This window comes from Puma concolor, chromosome A1 (genome assembly GCF_028749965.1).
Source record: "Puma concolor isolate L17-30 chromosome A1, mPumCon1.1.hap2, whole genome shotgun sequence".
NCBI lineage: Eukaryota > Metazoa > Chordata > Mammalia > Carnivora > Felidae > Puma > Puma concolor.
Window position 1 is genome coordinate 51924762 of NC_141667.1, and position 14518 is coordinate 51939279.

The window sequence follows — 14518 nt, forward strand, 5'->3', positions numbered from 1 at the left end:
AAATAGAAACATTAAAATTTTTTTTACCTAAGATACAGTCTTTTTTGCTTGCATCCATAAATTGTGATACCATAGAGAACATTACGACCTCTCTCCTAGGTAATACTAGGTAACGAAGTGTGACCATATTCTTATATTTTGATTCCCATCACCATCACCCATATTATTTTCTTGTATTCCCTTAGAATAGCCCTGTTCCAGATATGTTATATTTTAGAATGAATTATTGTATATGTCGTATATCTGACACATAGTAGATACCATAAAAATGAGATTGATTTTATACTCACCTTTTAGTTTCTTTACTGAGCTTCATCATCTAGAGTATAATAATGCATTTGGGAAGCACCCTGGTCTCAACAGTGTATTTACAAATCTATAGACATATTTTTACTTTGGTTCCTAATCTTTTTTTATATATACATTTTTTAAAGCATTTATGTATGTATGTATGTATGTATGTATGTATTTATTTATTTATTGTGAGGGCCGGGGGGGAATGAGAGAGAATGGGTATCCCAAGCAGGCTTCACGCTGCAGCACACAGCCCAACACGGGGCTCCATCTCATGAACCGTGAGATCATGACCTGCGACGAAATACAGAGCTAGATGCTTAACTGACTGAGCCAGCCAGGCGCCCCTCTTTGGTTCCTAATCTGAAGAGTCCTAGTTGTTTAGGCTCCATGCTTTTCCTGTGCATGAAATAAGCTGCTAACTGTATTTCCTCCCTTTGAAGTTTTTATTTAGTCGGGAGCTCTCGTCATGATCCTAGAGTCATGGGTTCAAGCTCTGTGTCAGGCTTTGTGCTGAGCAGAGAGCCTGTTTAAGGTTCTTTCTCTCTCTCTCCCTCTGCCCCTCTCCCTCACTTGCATGTGTGCGCTTGCGCTCTCTCTCTCTCTCTCTCTCTCTCTCTCTCTCTCTCTCTCTCTCAAGCTCTTTCAGAAGGTGGCAGGCAGGCACTTCTGCCAACTCTGCTTGTGCCGACCGTATTGCTAAGATGTTTAGGTCTGGAAGCAAACCACATGGGGATAGCATGTGCATCTTTGCAGAATAACATTCACTCTGCCTTTGAGTATGATGGGTGCTTGGCCATCTGTGTGAATTTCTGAGTTGTTAGAAGCAGCTCAGAAACTAAAGATTTATTTATCTCGGTTTCTTCAGACTTCCTTGTGTTATCCTGTTAACAGAATGTTGCCCTGACCCTGCAGATGGGCTTTGTTCCCTGTAACACACTCTACCAGCATTCTGTAGGTCATCTTTATCATGTAAACCACACTTGTAGTTCAGTATGTATTAAATAACTTATTTTACAGAAAAGTAATAGCTCGTATTTATTGTGCCCTTATTTACCAGGCAGTGTATTGGGTGCTTTATGCACCTTATCACTTTAATCCATAAAACTATAAAGCCTCATTTTTTAGAGGAAGAAACTAAGGCTTAGAATGATCGGGAACTTGTCCAAAATACATTTAACAAGTAGCAGATTCAGAATTTGAATTTGCAGAGGTGTGCATGCCAGTGGGTATGTTGTTTAGTTTTATTTTGAGTAAAGAGAAATTAAATGATACCTAAATTACTATTCCATGCAAAATATTTAAACACCGGAAACCCAGGTTTTGTGTTTTAAACATCAAGAATTCAGTTGATGATTTGCCAGATGGTCAGGTGTTTCTCTGTATCTGTTTGAGATTTAGATAAAACTGACCCAGTTCTCAAAAGTCAAGCTGAAAAAACAAAATCAGTTACTTCCTGTTAAAAGCCTAATGAAAACTAACCTTTTTGCTCACTTATAACATTGTGAGAAATGATGTAATTGATCTCTTGCAGAAGAGAAGAGAAGAGAGCACTAGACTAAAGGAGGAGGGGAACGCGCAGTTTAAGAAAGGAGGTAAGGTCGGGTGCCTGGGTGGCTCAGTTGGTTAAGCATCTGACTCTTGGTTTTGGTTCAGGTCGTGATCTCACAGTTCATGGGATTGAGCCCTGTGTTGAGCTCTGCACTGACAGCACAGAGCTTCCTTCGGATTTTCTCAACCCCCTCCCTCTTTCTCCTTTTCAAAATAAATAATAAACATTTAAAAAAAAAAAAAAAAAGGGAGGTAAGGCACCGATGTCTAATCATTTGCGTCCTCATTCTGTTTTAGAGTGTGAAGAAACACCAGAGAACATTTGGGAACAACTAGCAGACCTAAACTACTAACAATACAGTGTTGTTTCCCAGCACCTTGAAATTTTGTTTTTCACCAGGTCCAGATCATTCTCACCTGATGGTGATCAATTACCACATGTCTCTTGGCACAGGCATACTTTTTCTTTTCTGTAATCCACTATAGATCTAAAAGTTAGGAGGGCAGACTCTTCAAGTGATGCATTGGAAAACTATCCTGCAAGGTTAAAAGGCTGCTGCCTTCATTAATGTAAAAACAGGATCCCTGTTCCTCAATTGTAATGATGCTGTAAAAACTGGCCCCGTGGTTCCAGTGTGGCCTAGGGAAGTATTTTGTTTGTACTTTGGCTGGTCTTTCATGTGCCCTTTTCTTTGGCTGCCTTAAGTAGAGAGATGTTCTCCATTTCCTTCTGCATTTTTTACATTTGCTTAGGAATAACTTGGGTTCATTCGGATATTTTGGGGGAACTATGTGATCTTACAGTAGTATTCTATCACATATGTAAAATGTGTATGGTTTAGAAAACTAGGAGTAGTAACATTTTCCTCTCTAGTTATTTTTAAAGTTAATTTTTTTTCTTTCTGTTTAGTCATCATCACTTTTTTTTTTCTAAGAGAACTAATGTTTCTAATTTTGAAAGCATATCTCTTTGTATTTTAGTGTTAAATATTTCCAACCTGAGAAAGGAGTGAACAGGCAATTTTCTTTTAGTGCCCTGACCATGTAATTCTGTGCATAGCAGTGAATAAATAAATTTATCACCATTTTCTCTTTAGGTCGTTAGTCAACCACTGATTTTTACATTGTTGCTTTTAGCTCCATAAAATGTGTCTCCAAGCATTTCAGAGAAGCAGTTTTGGCTGGTGACTCCATAAAAGCACAATATCTTTAATGAAAATACATACAGAGAATTTTTTTTATCTTAAGCCATTAATCCCAACTTTAGTCTCTTTCATCTGTCCAGTTCTCTAATCCCCTTTCAACATTTCTTACTAAATGGGTAAGCCAAATGAAAGTTAAACATACAAAACATTCTGTTTGAGACTTTTGTGAATGGAAAGCTATGCATTCTGAGATACTATGGCATACAATAATAGCAGGGACAAAATCTTAATGACCTCTTTTACCTTATCTTCAGATTATATAGAAGCTGAGAGTTCTTACAGTCAAGCCCTTCAGATGTGCCCATCCTGCTTCCAGAAAGACAGGTCTATTCTGTTTTCAAATAGAGCCGCTGCAAGGATGAAACAGGTATGTGTTTTTAACCCTTTTTTTTCTTTTTTCTTTTTAAAAGTTTTTATTTATTTATTTTGGGAGAGAGAGCATATGCACACAAGGATGGGGCAGAGAGAAGGAAAGAGAATGCCAAGCAGGCACTGCACTATCAGTGTGGAGCCCCACCCAGCATGGGGCTCGAACTCAGGAACCATGAGATCATGACCTGAATCGAGATAAAGAGTTGGACACTTAACCAACTGAGCCACCCAGCTGCCCCCTGACCATTTCTTTTTAAGAAGTACATGAACTTGCAGTGTTTCATAGGGTAGCTTTTGTTCCGAAACTAGCATGGGGGCTACCACTCTTGATCTCAGGGTTGTGAGTTCGAACCCCACCTTGGATGTAGAGATTACTTAAAAATAAAATCTTAAAAAAAAAAAAAAAAACGAACAACTAGCACAGGGGCTTAAAGTTGCTTCCCTTGTCCTGCCCATGTATTTCCCTGATGTAAAGGGCACAGGGAAGATAGAAAAGTATCTGGGAGTGCCTGGGAGGCTCAGTCAGTTGAGCATCCAACTCTTGATTTCGGTTCAGGTCATGATCTCATGGTCATGGGATTGAGCCACGTGTCCGGCTCTATGCTTAGCATGGAGCCTGCTTGGGATTCTCTCTCCCCCTTTCTCTCTGCCCCTCCCCTGCTCCCATGTGTTCATATTCTCTCTGTCTCTCTCTCTCTCCCCCCCCTCCCCCCCCTCAAAATAAATGTTTTTGTTTGTTTGCTTAAAGGAAAAAACTTGAGTCAGATTACTCTTAACATTCCTTGTTGGAGAGGTTGATCGAATGCTTTCATGGGAGGAACACTGACAAATTCTCCAGCAAGCAAAAAACGAAGTAATATATATCCTGGAATAGCTGCAGCTGTTTATTTTAGGCCTCTGGAATTCTAGATAAAGACTCAAAGGGACAGGGAAACACTGATTAAAACTCTAGACTTCAAAATGCTTATTCCTAGGATTCTGATTTTCTGTCAAAAGTATGGACACAGGCAGAAATCCAACAGTTAAGATGAGAGGCCCCTAAAGTGTAAAGTAAGTGTCCGGGAAAGTTCAAATGCATTTTGTATCTCTGACGGTTTGAGAACTTCGAACCACAAGAGTGTAGAGAAGAGTACAGTTGTATTTGTTTTGTGTTATATTGGTATTAAAAGTTAGATTTCTTGTTGATTTATCTGCTATTCCTGTTTAGTCAACAGAGTCTATTTTAGTGGATTGAAATGATGTGAGAGTTTTGAAAAAAGCCATACCAATTATTTAAAATTCTGGCTATTTATATCCAAAGCTCAAAGAGTGGGTTATTTAGCATACCTTTAAGCAGCCACAAAACATGGTCAGGATTGGCTTAAGTAGTTTTTTGTTTGTTTAGATCAGGTATCTATGTCACTTTATCTTGTTGCCAGAAATTCTCCAGTACCTCTACCAAAGTCACTTTGGATGAGTAAGGGTGTTTTTTTTTTTTTTTTAAGGGGGTAGGGTGGGAATTATTTCAGTAATTAGACATGAAAAAAGGTGGGGGGGTTTTGGTATGTTTAAACCTGTATGTTTGATTAGTGGATTCAATTTCCAAGGTGAAGTGTTTTTAGAGTGATTCATGTGGCATGGGAAAAGAAAGAATTCTAGAGTACACAGACATTTTTTGTTCGAAGAAATAAAATAATTTAGTTTACTTAGAACAATATTCATTCATATATTTCTACCATTGACCTGAATTCACACCTAACAGTTTTTACACTTAGCTGGAAAAATCTTTTGCTTTTGCTTCCTGGAGACATCTTGCCACATTCTCAGACTGGAAATTGTCATTGTGAAATGACATCAGGGTTATCTTGAATTTCAGAGAAAAGGCATCATACCCATTTGGCTCCTGAGATTTGGAATTCTTTGTTTCCACAGTTGCCAAGTTACTAATACTGCCTAGGTTGAACTAGTATCATTGACCAGGTTCTTGGAATTAGGAAAAGGTATGGTCTTGCTAGTCTTTTGTCTGTCACATCTGAGAAGAGCTCAAAAGAGAGCTGTTCTGTGACTGTTTCCTGTACAAGGGATAGCTTTGTTAGCACAGTTGTTTATTCTTTTAAGTTGTACTCTTAATATTTTACGATTCTAAAATTAGAAACATGAAAACTTCCAGGATTAATGCACTGGAAGTGATATAAGGAGCATATTCTGAGTTTTTCAAGAAGTGGTGGGTTAACTGCTTTTAGGATTTCTGAAAGGTAGGCTCAGCATCCCTGACTGAACAACACTGACCAGGCTTTACATTTCACATCTGGTGAATAAAGGCCAACTGGAGTTAGGGCAGAGTTTCAGCTCTAGGCCTGGCTACACAAGAGCAGACAAAGCCCTAAATTTTTAAAACTGTCCTTATATACAATGTGGTGTGTGTGTGTGTGTGTGTGTGTGTGTGTGTGTGTGTGTGTGTGTGTGTGTGACTTATGTAAGTTATGAAACGATGGCAAATAGGTTCTGAGTTTTCAATTGCATGGCACTTAAAATTTTTTTTTAATGTTTATTTTATTTTTGAGAGAGACAGAGACAAATTGTGATTGGAGGAGGGGCAAAGAGATAGAGACACAGAATCTGAAATAGGCTCCAGGCTCTGAGCTGTCAGCACAGAGCCCCATGTGGGGCCTGAACCCACAAACCGTGAGATCGTGATCTGAAGTCAGATGCTTAACTGACTAAGCTACCCAGGCGCCCCTAATACACAGCACCTTGGACTGCCACTCTTAGCAGCAGACAATACCTGGGTGCCCTGAGGTGTTAGTAGACTATAAGCCTCAAACAAAGGATTCCAGAGTAAAATGCCATAATTCCTTGATCTGCAGGGGCTGGTTATTGATAAGATGCATTGCCACTTAGCGGTTTTTTAGGGGCACAAAGAATACCACCACCACCAATATACACATAAGTTGTAAAGATTTACTCCTATTTTAGAAACTTTAAAATATGAAATTGTAGGGGCGCCTGGATGGCTCAGTTGGTTAAGCGTCCGACTTCAGCTCAGGTCATGATCTCACAGTCTGTGAGTTCGAGCCCCGCGTCGGGCTCTGTGCTGACAGCTCAGAGCCTGGAGCCTGCTTCAGATTCTGTGTCTCCCTCTCTCTCTGCCCCTCCCCTGCTCATGTTCTGTCTCCCTTGGTCTCAAAAAAAAAATAAAAACATTAAAAAAAATTTTTTTTTAAGGAGTGCCTGGGTGGCTCACTCGATTGAGCTTCCGACTTCAATTCAGGTCATGATCTCACAGTCTGTGAGTTCGAGCCCTGCGTTGGGCTCTGTGCTGATGGCTCGGAGCCTGGAGCCTGCTTCGGATTCTGTGTCTCCCTCTCTCTCTGCCCCTAACCCACTCACAGCCTGTCTCTGTCTCTCTCAAAAATAAAGAAACATTTAAGATTAAAAAAAAAGAATTTAATATGAAATTGTGTGTTTTAGATTTATGCAAATATGGTGAGTTAGGGAAATACTGACTTACACAAAAGTATACAGATATCTTTACTACGGGACTTCATAGAGCTTTTAATATGTAAATTGTTACGGTGAACATTGGAAGAGAGATAATATAGTTAGTGACTCCCAGATGACTCTGAAACCTTTTTTGTTTGTTGTGGGTAAAATGCAAAATAACATAAAACTGACCATTTTAACCATTTTAAACTGTACAATTCAGTATGATTAAATATATACACAATATTATGTAACCATCACCACTGTCTGGTTCCAGAACTTTTTTGTGACCCCCAAAAGGAAATCCTGTACCGATTAGGCAGTCACTCCCCACTCCTGGAATTGTTTTTGATTGAATTCTGAAACCCAGTTTGATAGACATTGCTCTGAAATATTGTGTAAAATATTTAGTGTTTTCTCCAATAGCCATTATAGGAAGTATTGAACATTTATTTGAATTAAAATTTCTGAAATATTGTAGAAAACTTCTGATTTGGGGAAAATAGACATTGCTTGAAGAGTTAAATAGGTTAGTGTCAGAGCTGGATTTCCAGTCTAGTTCTTTTGACATCCAGTGTTCTTTCCACTATGCCATTCTTCTAGATTCAGCAAGTTTAATTAGATACCTTATTTCATGAATTGTTTTGTATTTTTATTTCATCAGTGGATAAATTAAGATTTATAACCGAGACTAATGATAAGCCACAGTGTGTGTCCATAATGCATACTTTCTGGAAGATAGCACTTTGGGTGGGAGAATACAACAGCTAGCCAAAGAGGAGGGTTATTAACAGGTATTCATATATCAATCGTTTGCCCTGCTCATTGATCACAACCTTTTCTCAATATCAGCATTCTAATGTGAAGTGCCTTGCAAATATAATAGGTCAATTGCAACAATCTTTAAAGGTGTTAGGAAGAAACTATGAATAATTTGTTGCTAGAAGGCTTTTACATCAGAGCTGTCACCATTAGTTTGAATTTTAGCTTGGAAATATCATGCATGTTTTCATGTGATGTCTTTGAAGAGTATTGTGCATCTCCACAAGCAGTTATTAATGATCAGTGTATGTTATTGACTCTTTGAACTATTAAGATAGAACTAGGGTGACACATATTAATGTTTTGTTTCCTTTTAGGACAAGAAAGAGATGGCCATCAGTGACTGCAACAAAGGTAAACTTTTTAGTCTTGTTGTATGTTAACATATGAGAGCATTAATTACCTCAGCTGAACAAATAGAGTCAGTCAGATATGTGTAGTTGACCCTTGAACAACACAGGTTTGAACTGCATGGGTCTACTTATATGTGGAGTTTTTTCAATAAATACATTAAAGTGCTCTATATGTATTTTCTCTTATGATATCTTAATATTTTTTTCTGTTTAGCTTTCCATTGCTATGAGAATACAGTATATAACATATATACATAGTATGTGTTAATCATCTGTTACTGGTAAGGCTTCTGGTAAACAGGTCAGCACCTGCCCTGACCCCCACGTTGTTCAAAGGTCAACTGTACTTGTACATGTGTGTACCCTTATTTTGGAACCTTTAAAAGAAGAAGCTTTATAGTTCAGCCTTCTTGGAGGTACTGTATAACAGTCACCTTAGTATACATGCTTTTGAATAGATAGTTCTGTCAGTTTATCCTGTGTTAGTAAATATGGAAAGAAAAATTCAAAGCTACCTTGGCAACAGAAACCCATGGAACAGGATTCACTTCTGTAGTGTCTGAATTACTTTCTGAAGAGATTGAAATTGAAGATTTTAACTGCTGCTAGGGCATCTGGATCTGTGTATTTGTGGAGAGAGAAGCAGCACAGTGAGGGGCAGCTTCTATTGGGGAACTGGTACTCTTTTCACTTGTAATAATTCCTCCAAACCTACTTGCCATCATTTTAATTACATTTTCAGATTCTACACAGTGAACCGAGACTTTACTGTCTGCTACCTGGGTTCCATTATGGTCTTTTCATCTCACCAACATATAGACACACTCCCAGCCATAGGATCACTATTGGGTTGTTGGTTGGTTGGTTGATTGGTTGGTTGGTTGGTTGGTTGGTTTTTGTTTTTGTTTCAAAAATTTCCTAATAGTCCAGACAGTTGGTTTGGAGAATACACATGATCACTTTTCCTTGCATCCTACTACTACTCATGAATTTCTAGGTAATTACTAATTTGGGAAATTTTTTCAGTTTTCCATATTTGGATAGTATTTTCTTTTAGAGAATTGAAGAGTTAGAAGGAAGCTTGTATGTTATCTAGTCCCACTCATGCTCAGCATGAACTCCTCTCTTTTTTTTCTTCACATTAATTAATCACCTTCTTTACTGGCTTTCTTTTCTTTATGCTTAGTATTTCTGTATACTTAGTATTTCCTTCTTAATATACTGAAGGAAAGTGTTACTATGAATCTAGCAAAGTACTTTCGATCTATTACTGTGTTGGGCTAGAACTAATTCTGAATATACTGTTTTGTTTGGAGGAAGGTATTTAACCTTAATTTGTGTGAGATGTGTGGGTTAGAAGAATTTAAATTAGGAACAGTTTGCTGATGTTCAGATCTCCTTTTTCTGTAACCACTCCACCTTTCAAATGGCTGGCTTCCCTCAGATATTCCCTTTTCATAGTCTTTGAGCACTCTCTGAAGTTACCTTATTTTCCTCCCTTCACTTATCTACTAGAATAGCTTAAAGCTTCATGTGAAGGATCTTGTCTGCTTGTTTACCACTATACTCTAGAGATAATACTACATGAAGTACATATATTTGGTACTAAAGAAATAGTTACTAAAAGCATGAATGAGTAAAAGTTGAGTATATTACTTGAAGAGAAAAAAGTTCTAGAGCCATGACATTGCTTTCTAACAGAAAAAGAAACAAACGAATAGGAGAAAGACAGTATATAGTTGATCCAAAACATGGGCAGAGGATTTTTCAAAGGGCAATTGTTGTTGGATAAAGGAAAGGGTGTTATGGGGCACCTGGGTGGCACAGTTGGTTGAGCGTCCGACTTCAGCTCAGGTCATGATCTCACAGCTTGTGAGTTGGAGCCCCATGTTGAACTCTGTGCTGACAGCTTGGAGCCTGGAGCCTGCTTCGGATTCTGTGTCTCCCTCTCTCTCTGCCCCTAACCCACTCACATTCTGTCTCTGTCTCTCTCAAAAATAAACAAACATTTAAAAAAATTAAAAAAAAAAAAAAGGAAAGGGTGTTATGCACCAGTGACCTAAAGGTGTTGGAACACAAGTTTGAAGGAACAATGGGGGTTTAGCTAAACATGTAGCCTCAGTAGTTAAGCATAACCTCAGTCATTGAGGCCTAGAAAAAAGGATCATAGCAGAATCTGCCACCAAACTGTTCCTTCAACTCTTTCATTAGTACCTTCAGATTCTTGCTCACTTTGGCACTGTGCACATGGGCTCTGTGTTCTGGCCTGTTGTGAACTAGATGAAGGACAAGTGTGTGAAAACAGGACTTTGGGTATAGGCCAGGGTTTAGTAAACTATAATCATCAAGCCAAATCCAGCCTGCCACCTGCGTGTGTACAGCCCATGAGCTAAGAATGGCTTTTACATTCTTAAGTGGTTAGAAATCAGAAGGGAAATATTTTGTGATATATGAAAATTATGAAATGCAAATTTCAATGTCCATAAACAAAGGTTTATGGGAACACAGCCATCTATTTATTTATAATAAATATATTTATACATTGTCGTTTCTTTTGTGCTACAGTCACAGAGTTGAGTAGTTGCAAAAGAGATGATCTGTCCCATAGAGCCTGAGATATTTACTGTCTTGCCCTTTATAAGAAAAAGTTTGCCTGTGCCAGGTGTAGCCTTTGACAAATGATTCTTCCTTTTAGACCTTCGGAGGATGGTTAATAAAGAAACATGATATAGCTGAGGATGTGCAGGCCCTTTTTCCTCATGGTAACAATGATTTCTTCTCTTTTTACAGCTATTCAGTTAAACCCCAGCTATATCAGGGCAATATTGAGGAGAGCGGAGTTGTATGAGAAGACTGATAAGCTAGATGAAGCCCTGGAGGACTATAAATCCATATTAGAAAAAGATCCATCAATACATCAAGCAAGAGAAGCTTGCATGGTAAACCAATTTTTTTTATTTATTTTTTTTATTTTGAGAGAGAGATAGCAAGTGGGGGAGGGACAGAGAGGGAGGGAGAGAGAGGGAATCCCAGGCAGGCTCTGTGCTGTCAGCACAGAGCCCAGTGCGGGGTTCAAACTCACGAACCATGAGATCATGACCTGAGCTAAAGTCAGGAGTCAGACGCTTAAGTGACTGAGCCACCCAGGTATCCTGGTAAACCTAATTTTTTTAAGTGTTTTTTTTTTTCTGTTCCGTGTATTGCTACTCACTGAATCTTAAATAATCCTTTGGGACCCAACTACGTTCTGTTTTTTATATATTTATATTATAATATTTTTTTTTCACACTTTTGTCATTTTATTCACCAATCACAAATACGGTCTAAGGAGTCACGAATAATGGACTAGCACCTGGAACAAAATATATGGGAGATCTAACTTTGTGACCATGTGCCATTTAATCCCCATTCTGTTCAGCTGTAGGGTTAATAAGAACTCGGTTTCATTGTTGGACTAGGCAGATCTTGTCCACTGTAGTTGTACAGTTTAGTCCAAAATGAATCTTAGTGTTTTAGATCATAAACTCTGGTTTTCTGTCCATCTTTTTCAGTCACCGAGTTTCTAGTTATTATATGGCCAGCATGTTTCCAATTAAATATATTCCAAATTAGCCTCCTTATCTTTCTTAAAATGACTCTTATTCTTGTCCATGGCACCGTAGATCCTTTTGCTTCTAATAAACATCACAGTATTTTTAGGTCAGTTGTCAATTAGCTACATATTACTGGAGTTCTCCCCTTAAAAATAACCTTGGATCTGTGCCTTTACCTTTAGCACTGCTCTTGGTCTCTAATGTGCAGAGCAGTACACCCTCTAACACCCCTCTAACACACGTGCTGCAGAGTTGGATGTGTCTGTATTATCGCCCTCCCAGATAACAGATGTTCAGATACGTTTGAGAAACACTGACTTCATTAAACAGTCTTCTTCGCTGCCAAACTTCCCAGCTGGCCATGAGGACAGAGAGGTCTGTCGTTTGCACCAGCACACAGCACAGGTTACAGGCCTCCAGGAGATGAGACGGCGGGGACATTTTTTTCATCGAAGGCAGCATTTTAAAATGGAAAGGTTTAGATGAAAATCTAAGTCAGATCCCTCTTAAAAATTGGGAGGTGTGGACATACTGGATCTTTCTTGAATTCCTGTGTCTTGGCATTCGGCTGGAACTCTTCAGTTCCTTGCTGACTATGCTGCTCTCTATTGCCTTACACTGATTGATTTCCTAGGTTACATTTCCTGTCTGGATGCTGAGAGCATTTGAGCAGGGCCCCGCCATGTAGGACTTCCCACTCATTTCACGAGATCATTATTCCACCAAGCAGACCTGAGAGATGTTGACCAGTCTCCCTGCATTAATGTCCTAGGTGGTTTGGGTTTTGTTTTGCTTTGTGTTTTTGCACCCTCAAGATGAATTCCTTCGGTAATAACAAATTTTTTATTTATCTAAAAATGGAGCAATGAGAAAAAGACTGATTCGGATCATTAAAATACATAAGTAAATTTGACACCAGTTTTAGTGCTTTATGTGACTTTTGACATCTCTGGTGGTAGTATTGACTTAATTTGACATGGAGAAAAGGAATAGAGTTCTTAAAATCTTGGCTAAATTCTTGGTAGCCTTTATCCTTGGCAAATTAGGTTTAAACCGTTTGTAAAAGGAAGCCTTTTATATTAGTTGTCATATGCATAAAGAATTTATTTTATTTTGAATTATTATAACTGGGTTATCGCAGAGTACTTAGGGCCAATCATAGAGCTAAAAGCAGCCATCTGAGACTCTGATCTAGATCAGTGATTTTCAGCTGGCATGATTTGGGATGGGTTGCCAGGGACATGTGGCAATGTCTGAAGACACTTTGGTTGTCATGACCAGCATGGTACTCTTGGCATCTAGTGGCCAGGGATGCTCTAAACATCCTGCACAAGATGCACAAGACAACCCCCACAACAAAGAATTACGTAGTCCAGGATATCATGTTGCCAAGATTGAAAAACCCTGAGCTAGGTGATCATTTAGGAACATCCAATATTGATCTGACCCCTTCTTAGCAAATTAGATTATATTAATAAAGGACTTCAAGTTAAAAAATATAAATGAGCCAAAAAAATTTTTTTAATATATAAACTATAATCCTACCACCTAAATATTACCACTGTAAACATCTGGTATGTATTCTTTCAGAAATTTTTTTATGTGTATATTCACCAAATTTTTATTGAGATTCTTCCCAGGCCACTGGGCCAAGAACTGGGAGTATAGCAGTGAACCAGACAAAACTCCTTTGTGTAGCTCACCCACAAATATTTGTGGGGTTTTTTTCTGTATTTAAGAGGATCATATATATGTACATCACCTCCTCTGACTTTCACATTAAGTGTGTGTTGCTCAATTTCAAAACAAAGCCAGAAGATTTTTCACCAGCTCTTCTTGTTTCTCCTCCTTTCCCCTCAGAGATTACCTAAGCAGATTGAAGAACGTAATGAAAAGCTAAAGGCAGAGATGTTAGGTAAGTTTGCGCCCCTTACTTTCCCATGGCCCTGGTAGCTGGGAGGCAGGATGCGGACAGCAGGATTTGGTACTTGCTGGAGGAGAATACAACAGTGAGAAATAGCTCTGGGGCCCTTCATTTGTTGTGTGAGCCAAACCATGGCCCTAGTGAGTTTGAGCTGTTTTGGACTCCAGGAGGTTTAGAGTGGTTTAGAGAGGGTGTCAGCTTTTCAAAAACTAAGCTTCTATTTAGTTTTTCCTGCCTTCAAGAATGTAAAATGTGATTCAACCTGGGATCCCACTAACAACTATTTCAGGTCATGAATTTCATGAGAAGAGTTGAGTTTCTTCATGGAGTAAATGACTTATGTTTTTCATTTCATTAGAGTATAGTCACTACCAGCTGATACTGTGTCAGAACTAAGGGAATTTTTGTTTTGAAAATGGCATGAGAGTCCCTTCAGTGTTTGAGAAGACATGAGAAGTCAGGAATGAGGAATAAATGGTGAGAACAAAGGAGTGTGAGTGAAGCATACGTCAAATGGATTCATGGTTTATTTCTCTTATTTGCCGAAGCATTTTATAGTTGGGGTCAGAGAAGCCTTCCCATGAACAGCCTGTTTGACTCAAGGGAGTCAAGTTTCCTAGACAGAGAGCTCTCCAGCACATTCTGCTTATAACCTGTCTCGTATTTCCCTGCTCAAGATCTGCTTTGTGTTTTACCTTATGAATATTTTCTAAATCTACTATGTGAATTGAATTTAATATATTGCCATCAGGTGGGCCTAAACAAAAAATCTTAAAATAAATTGGACTTGGCCATTTATGGCCACCGCATAGGTGTCAGTATCCAGAGAATGAGAACATATTTTCCAAAGGATCAGTCTGATAGCAGAACTGATTGAGAACAAGCCATTAAACCTGGACAATCCAAAACCTCTCGCTCCTGCTAAGAACTGTTTTAGAGTTG

The 14518-nt window shown here is 38.6% G+C and overlaps 1 protein-coding gene across 2 annotated transcripts in view; it reads left to right on the top strand.

The window, feature by feature from the left end:
- The window catches only part of TTC1 (tetratricopeptide repeat domain 1), a 47002-nt gene that overhangs the window by 25153 nt on the left and 7331 nt on the right, over positions 1–14518 (top strand). For both annotated transcript variants that reach the window (XM_025923516.2, XM_025923515.2), the window contains exons 3-7: positions 1829–1889; positions 3305–3417; positions 8024–8060; positions 10850–10998; positions 13513–13567. In XM_025923516.2, the coding sequence (XP_025779301.1) occupies positions 1829–1889; positions 3305–3417; positions 8024–8060; positions 10850–10998; positions 13513–13567 (415 nt within the window). The remainder of the gene's footprint in view (positions 1–1828; positions 1890–3304; positions 3418–8023; positions 8061–10849; positions 10999–13512; positions 13568–14518) is intronic.